Source organism: Chrysochloris asiatica, unplaced genomic scaffold (assembly GCF_000296735.1).
Source record: "Chrysochloris asiatica unplaced genomic scaffold, ChrAsi1.0 scaffold00262, whole genome shotgun sequence".
In the NCBI taxonomy this organism is placed as follows: Eukaryota; Metazoa; Chordata; class Mammalia; order Afrosoricida; family Chrysochloridae; genus Chrysochloris; species Chrysochloris asiatica.
In genome coordinates, this window is record NW_006408780.1 from 582,598 (window position 1) to 592,072 (window position 9,475).

At 44.7% G+C, this 9,475-nt stretch overlaps 1 protein-coding gene across 1 annotated transcript in view; it reads left to right on the forward strand.

Moving 5' to 3' along the window:
• The window catches only part of ZFYVE28 (zinc finger, FYVE domain containing 28), a 177,550-nt gene that overhangs the window by 93,669 nt on the left and 74,406 nt on the right, over positions 1-9,475 (forward strand). Inside the window, exon 3 of the mRNA XM_006874122.1 lies at positions 8,777-8,914. Coding sequence (XP_006874184.1) covers positions 8,777-8,914 — 138 coding nt within the window. The remainder of the gene's footprint in view (positions 1-8,776; positions 8,915-9,475) is intronic.

Here is a 9,475-nt window from a genome sequence, read left to right on the forward strand (position 1 = left end):
CTCCTTTAGGGAATTAAAAATATCTTGACCAGCCACCTTAGTCCTGAAAGTGACATCTTGGCTTTTTAACACTGTAAAGTCTTTTGCAGCAGATTTACCCGGTGTACTGTGTTCTTTGGTTTCTTGGTTGCTGCTCCCATTGATACTGATTATGGAGCCAAATAAAATGAAAGCCGTGACAACTTCAGTCTTTTTTCTTTGCATCTTGATGTTGCTAACTGGTCTGTGTGTGAGGATTTTTGTTTTCTTTCTATTGAGGTGTAACCCATACTGAAGGCTGTAATCTTTAACTTTCATCAGTAAGTGCTTCCAGTCCGCTTGGTTGTTAACAAACAAGGCTGTATCATCTGTATAGCACAGGTTGTTAATGAGCCTTCCTTCAGCCCTGACGCTGTGTTCGTCATAAAATCCAGCTCCTTGGGTGATTTGCTCAGTTTACAGATTGACTAAGAATGGTGAAAAGATATCACCCTGGTACATCCCTTTCCTGATTTTAAACATTGCAGTATTTACTTGTTCCCTTCTAACGAACTCCCTTTGGTTTGTGTTCAGGTTCTACATGAGCATCATTAAGTGTTCTGAAGTACCTATTCTTTACTGTGTTAGCCATAATTTGTCAAGATGGCCAAACTTCATCTCTCATACTTCAGACATATTGTCAGGCGGGACCAGTCACTGGATAAGGACGTCATGTTTGGCAAGGTGGAGGGTCAGGAAAAAAGAGGAAGACCCCTAATGAGATGGATTGGCCAAGTGGCACCATCAATGGACTCATGCGTGGCCACAGTAGTGAGGTTGGCCCAGGATCAGGCAGTGTTTCGTTCTGCTGTGCATAAGGTCGCTATGAGTCAGTGCCGACTCAATGGCACCTAACAACAACAACAACAGTAGAATCAAATGCTCTGCATAGCCAGTAAACACAGACATCTTTCTGGTATTGTCTGCTTTCAGTCAAGATTAGTCTGACATCAGTAACGATATCTGTCATTCCAGATCCTCTTCTGAGTCTCATTTGAATATCTCTCAATGTACAGCTGCAACTGGTTTTGAATTATCTTCAGCAGAAGCTATTCCTAAGGTTTCACTGGCCAGTTTTTTTGTTTTGTTTTGTTTTGTTTTACAAGTAGCTCACCAGGTCCATCTTCCTAGTCTGTGTTAGCCTGGAAGCTCCACTGAAACGTGTCCCCCATTGGTGACCCTGCTGCTGGTGTGGACGATACCTCTGGCATAGCTGCCAGCATCACAGTAGCATACAGGCCACCACAGTGTGACAAGTTGGCAGATAAACAGGGTGAATTGTTTAGTTCTCACACAGTTAAGGATTTTTGCTAGACTTTTTTATTATTGATTTATAATTTAATTCCACTGTGGTCAGACAGCATATGTTGTATGAGGTTTCCATCCCAGAATTTGGTCTTTTTGGTGTATATTCCATATGCACTTGAGAAACATTTTGCTCCTGTTGGATGGCGTGTTCTGCTCATGTCTGTCGTATCTAGTTGATGTTCTTGTTGTGAACTGCCTTCAAGTCGATTCTGAATCATAGTGACCCCATAGAGGGGTTCTGAGAGCGACTGCTGGGTTTGAACAGCCAACCTTGCAGTTAGAAGTCCAGTGCACATCCCATAAAGACACACCAGAGTCCCAAGTTGGTTTGTCGTGTTATTAGCGTATATATTCTTGTTGGTTTCCTGTTTACTTGTCTGTCAGTTATTTTGAGAGTGGAGTCCCGATGTGCTGTGGGTTAATGCACTGGACTGCAAAGTCAGTTTGAACTGCAAGGTCGGTGGTTCAAGTTCATCAGCTGCTCCTCAGGGTTGCTATGAGTCTGAACCGACTCAACGGCACTGAGCAGTAACAAGAACAGTTCCTAGTATAGCGCTGTAGGATAAACACTCGATCTCAAGGTTGTTTATGAACTGCAAGGTCGGTGGTTCAAACTCACCAGCCACTCCTCAGAAATCCTAGACAGGTCACTATGAGTCGGAACAAACTCGATGGCTCTGAGCATTTCATGCAACACGCAGTGGACTGTCTGTGAACCATATGGTCCATGGTTCGAACCTGCCAACTGCTCCACAGGAGAAAGGCGAGGCTTTCTGTTAAGTGCTGTAAAGTTTAAACAAACAAACCAACAAACAAAACCTCGAATCTCTATACAGGGTTGCTATGAGTTGGAATTGGCTCGCCAGCACTGAACAACAGCAGAAATGGAAGTCTCAATTATAATTGTGAAGGGATCTATTTGTCCTTATTTCACGTATTTTATAGTTCTGTTATTAAAGTTCATAAATGTTAAGGATTGTTATCTGTTCTGATAAAGTGACCCCTTTACCAAAATGATGAACTTACTTTCTTTATCTTTGGTGGTGGTCTTTGCTCTGAAAGCTGCTGTGTCTGATACGCACACAGCTACTCCAGCTTTCTTTTGACTGGTGTGAGCATAAGCTCTCTCTTCTTTCTAGCCTGCTTGTGTCTTTATATTTAAAATGGGCATCGTGTAGGCAACATATGTATGGATCTTGCTGTCTTATCCAGTCTGACCATCTCTGGAGTGTTTAGATCATTCGTGCTCAATATTCTTTGATGCAGGAGCCTGGTAGCTCAGTTGTCAAGCACTTGGATGCTAACCAAAAGGCCAGTGATTCAAACCCACCAGTTGATCAGCAAGAGCAAGATGAGGCAAGCTGCTTCCACAAAGATTTCCAGCCTCGAAAACCCCGTAGGTCAGTTCTACTTTGCCCTTAGCCAACTCAAACACAGTGGGTCGGTTATTGATCATCTTGCTAATGTGTTTTGTTTGTCTCATCTGTTCTCTGTCCCACTTTCCTGTATTCTCTTGTGTTAACTTGCTTGCTTCATTGACTTTTTCTATTATAAATTTTATGTATTCAGTATTTATTTTTATTTATTTATGATTCTGCTTTGTCTCTTCTATTGGCTTCTTACCACAGCTCCTGGTTTAGTTGTTTAGAGGAAGCAGACACTATTCTGGTCCCATGAAAGCTCTGGCTGGTGTTCTCTCGAGTCCTTAGACCCTTCTTTCACGGGTATTGGATGACTAGTCTCCTTCAGGTGTGTGCTGATCCGAGTTCGACTGAATTATTACCAGGGATTGTCGCCACATCTCCAGTTCTGTTTCTGTGCAGCTCTCTGTTTTCTGTACTGCGTCTCCCAACTAGAGAGCGGCTGTGTCCCACCTGGATTTCTTGTCCTCATGTCGTGACCCAGAGGCTCTCTGAAAGCAGGGAGCTGGGCAGTTGGAGGGTTTCCTATCTCTCAGGGAATCGTTGTCCATTGTTGTCGAATATCCCGAGTCTAACAACAAGAGCTAGTGTCTTCTTTTGTCCATTTGTTGTTGCTGTTATGGAAGCAGGGTGGAGTATGGTGCCTGTTACTCTATCTTGGCAGAACTGGAGTTCTAACAGAGTTTACCAAAGCATGCTGGGGATTTATCTGTGAGTAAAACAAAGACCCTGCTCTTAGCCAGTGGGTGCTCTGATGGACCAAGTAGGCTGGAGCGTGGCCCTAGCACCATCACTGAAGGGCCATAGAGCTTTGGACCAGCCCTGCCATCTCTTTGAGTCTCAAGAGTCCTGGCTCTTAATGATAGCTAACATTATTGAGCTCTCAATATTGCTGGTGAAACTTTGGCCCACATACTTTGTACACATCATCGGGACAGACCAGTTGCTAAAAAAGGACACATTTAGTAAAGTAGAGGAAAAGATTAATGTTGTCAAAGATTTCAATTTGCTTGGATCCACAATCAATGCTCATGGAAGCAGCAGTTAAGAAATCAAAAGACGTACTGCACGAGGCAAACCTGCTGCACAAGACCTCTAATTATAATTATTTAAGATCCAAGATGCTTAGTTTGAGGACTAGGGTGTGCCTCACCCAAGCCAGGCATGGTATTCTCAGTTGCCTCATATGCATATGAAAGTTGGACAATGAATAAAGAAGACCATAGAAGAAACGATGCATTTGAGTTATGGTGTTAGAGAAGAATATTGAAAGTATCATAGACTGCCAGAAGAACAAACAAATCTATGTTGGAAGAAGTGCAGCCAGAATGTTCCTTAGAAGCAGTGATGGTAAGACTTCATATGTTCATCATACTTTGGACATATTACGGGGAAAGACTAGTCTCAGGAGAAGCATATCATGTTGGGTAAAGTGGAGGGTCCGCAAAAAACAGGAAGGTCCTCAATGAGATGGACTGACACGACACAGTGGCGGCAACAATGGGCGCAAACACAACAATTGTGAGTGTGGTGCAGGAGGAGGCAGTGTTTCGTTCTGTTGTGCACAGCATTGCTCTGAGTCAGAGTCAGCTTGATGGCACCTAACAGCAACAATAACAAAGTAGAAGGTCAACAAAAATGAGGGAAAGCTTCAATGCGATGGATCCACATAATAGCTACAGAATGGACGTCAGCGTACCAACGGTCATGAAGATGGACAAGACCAGGTAGCATTTTGTTCTGTTGCATGTAAGTGTCTATGATTTGGAGCTGGCTCTATGACAGCGAACAAGTGGTGTTATGATCACCATTCCTTGTTCACATGTTTATTCAATCCTGAGCAGACAACTTTCCTGCCCGGAAAATCTTTGTTAAAGATTCTTTTGAAAAGACCTGGCGATAATATGCCAGGACGTTGGTTGACATTTTTTTACCCCCGTATTATAAGGACTCAGTTTTTCCGTATGCTGCAGAATTTCCTTCAGCATTTAATGCATTGGATCAGAAAGGTCATGCGTCTACAATCCAGGCTCCTGGTCATTGCTCATAGCTGCTTCCTCAGAGAAATGAAATGCCAACCTCACACTGCAGCAAGAAGGGGAGTCGAGATTTAAAATCGCTGATGGTGAGAGTGTCACCTAAGGAGCTCTTTCTGGAAAGCAATTTGGCAGAATGTAATCAGAGCCTCTGAATGCATTTCCCACTCTTGACTCTGTAATGCCACTTCCAGAAATCAATGGCTCCTGAGGAATTCACCCAGCGTCAGCGCGTCACGTGTTGTGATGCGAACTGCAGCATTATTTATAGCACTGAGAATGAGAAGTGTTGAGACTGCCCAGTGGAGAAGGAACGGAGGAGTTACTAGAATGTTCTAAGTGCTGGAGTTTTGTATAGCTCTCCATCAAACATTGGGTTTATGAAGAGTTCCAACAATAAATGATGAGAGCAGAACACAAAATTATTACACAGGGTGATCTCAACTCTGATTGAATAGAGACCCATGGAGGACAACAATGCTTACCTGCAGTAGTCTTTCCCAAGGACATTTTTCTAGCTTCTATGCTTTTCCAACTGCATGGATTGGCACAGTGACAGCAGCAATGGGTTCGGATGTAGCAATGATTGTGAGGTTAGTGCAGGACCGGGCAGTGTTTTGTACTGTTGTGCACAGGGTAGATTATGAGCCTGTGCCGATTCGATGGCACCTCACAACAACAACTATGCTTTTCCATTGTTTCCAGTTTGGCTGTCTCTTTGGCACAAGGGATAATAGCACCTTAGACTTCTAACCTGAGCCTGTGATTGATTACCCATGGTCTCAAATTTTCCTGTGATGAGCATGTATTAATTTTGTATTTAGCAAAGAAAGAAACAAAACTCAGCTTTTCAGTGTTTATGTAATTCTACAGAATGGTAAATTTAAGAAAAAGAATAGAATAATTTTAAAGGAAAAAATGACCAACATTTAAAATGCAATGAAATGGGCTTCTTTGCCTTTATTTTGTTGTTGTTGTTGTTGAGAATATCTACGGCAAAACATACAGCTGCTCAACAGTTTCTACAGTTGTTGTACACTTCAGTAGTACCAGTTACATTCTTTGAGACTTGCAACCTTTGTCCCCCTCCTTTTCTGAGTCATTCCTCCCACATTAACACAAACTCACTGCCCCTAAAGTTCCTATCTAATCCTTTTTCTTTGCCTTTTAATGTCAGAATGTTCCTTAGGAGTAGGGGTGGTAAGACTTCAGCTGTCTTACTTTGGACACATTACCGGGAAAGATGCTAGCAAAGGACGTCGTGTTTGGTAGAGGAGAGAGCCAATGAAAATGAGAGAAACCCTCAAAAGGATACATTAGAATAGTAATTGCAACACTGGACTCAGACATGCCAACAATCAGGAAGATGGTGCTGAACCAGGTATTGCTTTCTTCTGTGATACGGAAGGTCATCAAGAGTTGGCCCCATCTCAATGGCAACTCATAACAGCAACGAACGACTTTCACAAAGAAAGTGTTAAAAAGAGTTTGCCAGGTACAACTTTTGATCTTTCTCCTCCTGGAGCAAAGAACATTGAAGACACATAGAAACAATTAGTCCCAAAGAATAATGGACCAGGTGAACCTCAGCCTGAGACAAGATGCCTACTCAAAAATCGCGTAGCATAATGGTTATGAGTTGGGCTGCTAACCTCAAGCTCAGCAGTTTAAAACTCCCAGCTGTTCCTCAAGAGAAAGATGAGACTTTCTGCTCCCGTAAAGATTTACAGCCTTGGAAACCCTGTACAGGGTCGCTATGAGTCGGAACTGACTCCACAGAACACTACCACCACCACTCTGAAATCTTATCAGAATAGAAAGTCTTGGATAAAGTGGGAGTAAAATGTGGACCAGAACTTTAAAGTCACTGAAGAAGACAAAGCTTACTAGTGTCATCAAGCCAGGAGGAATCCCTGAGGCCGTAGCCCTGAATCTCCCTTCAAGTTTGGAAAGGAACTCACCCCTATGACTCGATTTTCAGCCAAACAATAGGCCTAGAAGGTGAATAATAACACTAGGGTGGTATGAACCCCATATAATAATCTACCAGATGGGTCAAAAGGGCAACATTTGCCCAAGGTCAGAGTTCAGAAGGCAGGAAGGGACAGGAGGGAATGAATGGGAATTGGAAGCACATGGAGGATTGTGGGATGAGGGATGATCCTGCTGTTAATGACAGGGAACAAGAGGTGTCGGAGTGGTTGAATGGAAAACTGGTCTACACTGTAAACCTTCTCCCAATTGAAAAGAAAAAGTGTTTTTTTTTTTTTTTACATTAGTGTGCTGTACTTTGAACATGAGAAAAGAGATGAAAGTCATTTTAAAGAATCTTTGAAACAAGAGTTACTGTGGATGGAGGACTTGGGCCAGGCTGGATTTAAGGGTCTTACAAACGTTGTGTCCATTTTACTGATAGAGGTCTGGACGTCAGAGAAGTTGAGTGGCTTCTCCCAGGTTGTGACGGACAAGTCAAGGTCTTTGAATCCCATTGTTGCTGGGTGACATATTGCTGTTATTGATTTACTGGTCTGAGAGGCATTGGAAGTGGGTGACACCTGAGTGGAGAAGCAGGGAACCAATTGTACGTGACCTTAGTGTTCCTAATCTCACCTGACTCAAGAGGTGGGGGGAGTCTGTGCCCCTCACTCTACTGAGAGAGTCCATTGCTGGGTGAGGGTCTGATTCCATAGCGCCTGTGTGCACTGGTGTTGGAGAGACCCTTTCACACAGGGATTCTGACATCTTTATAGGGAGCAGGCCTGGAGTTCACTCTGGACTGGTCTGAGATAGCTCATTTCACACACTGTCACTTAGGGATGTCCCCTGTGTCCTCGCACTGCTCTAACCGAGAACCACAATCCGGGACTGAAGAGGACAGACAGTTCTCCGGTCACTGTTCTAGAGACCAGAAATCGGGAGTCAAGGTGCTGCCCTCCCTCCAAAGGCTTCCCAGAGCATCCTTCCCTGCCCCCTCCAGCTTCCGGGCCTGCAGGCTGGGCGTGCGTCTTCTCACGGCCTTCTCCGCTGGGCTGTGTCTTCTCTGTTTGTCTCTTACAAGGACACTTGTCACTGGATTTAGGACCCACCTGGGTAACCCAGGATGACCTTCTCATCTCTAGACCCTTAACTCAAGTACATTCGCAAAGACCCTTTTTCTAAATGCGATCACATTCATGGGCCCCAGGGTTTAGGCCATGGGTACAGCTTCTTGGAGGAGGTCACCATCCACCCACTACAAACAATTGGATAGTAAATACCTTTTAAAAAATATAAATGTGCCTGTCCACCTAGAAGTTCCATTTCTTAATATCCTAAGCAACATGTGGTCAGAGAGGCACATTTGGGGTTGCCACTTCAGCTAAAGATTTCGGGGACTGCAGGGTCGATCATTGGGGTATGGTGGGTCAAAGTACTGTCTCTACCGGAAAGAAGAAGGCGCTCTGGTAGCGTAGTGGATTGTGAGCCGAGTTGCTAACTGCAAGGTCAGCAGTTTAAATCTACCAGCTGTTCCGCTGGAGAAAGATGAGGCTCTCTGCTCCCATAAAGATCGACAGCCTTGGAAACCCTATACAGGGTCACTATGAGTCGGAACCGACTCCACAACACACCACGAACACCACCTACTGGAATGAATATGGTGTAGCTGTTGCAAAGGTGAAGTCAGATCTCTGCAGTAACAAGGGGTGTTCAGGACTTACTGTTAAATGAACAGAGTCAGAAACCCGCCCCCCAGCACTGTAGGTAAGTATGCAAAAATCCCACATGTGGAATAAGCCATGGGGCAGAAGTGGGGTGCTGAAGTGTCACGCTTTGGATCCTTCTGGAAAGTTGGCACATGTTATAGTATTTGCACAGCAGGCACGCGTGCCTTCCGTCACACTTTCATAAACAGCGAGTGTTTTTTCGGAATATTACCTTGGAGCTGACAAGGGTGCGGAGTCCCAGCCCACGCTGGTGGGTAGCTTCTCAGCGTCTGTCTCATTTCTGTTTCAGGACAACGTGCTGAACATCATCAACCAGATCATGGACGAGTGCATCCCCCAGGACCGCGCCCCGCGCGACTTCTGTGTCAAATTCCCTGAGGAGATCCGGCACGACAACCTTGCCGGTCAGCTGTGGTTCGGGGCTGAGGTAGGCCGGTTGCGTGGTGGTGTGTGCAGCAACTGGGCATCGGTTGGTGTGTCTGTGAACGATGCTCACATGCACCTGGGGCGTGTGTGCCCATGTGCGGCTGTCCTCCTCCAAGAATTCCACATACCGTTGTTTTCCACTCTATCCTTTCTACAGGGAAACAGCCATGGACTGGTTTCCCAGAATGGCATGTGAAACTACTTGTGCAAATGTAGCCCTGTGGTTTTACATTCTTAGGCCCCTGGGCTCCAGGGCCTAAAAGCGTCTCTGAGCCCCGGATGTCCAGAGTAACTGTCTACACCAGGGGACTTCCTAGTGGTGTGAACAGTTAATGCTGTGGCTTTGATTCCGACCCGTGGTGACCCCATATGGCCAGAGTGGAACTACCACAGAGGGTTTTCAGTGGCTCTGACCTTTTAGAAGCAGATCTTCAGGATGCTTTTTTGAGGTGCCTCTGGATAGACTTGAACCACCAACCTTTTGGTTATTAGTGTAGTGTTTGTTGCTGTCAAATGCCGCCCAGTTTTTGACTTATATTAATCCCATGTGACAGAATAAAAC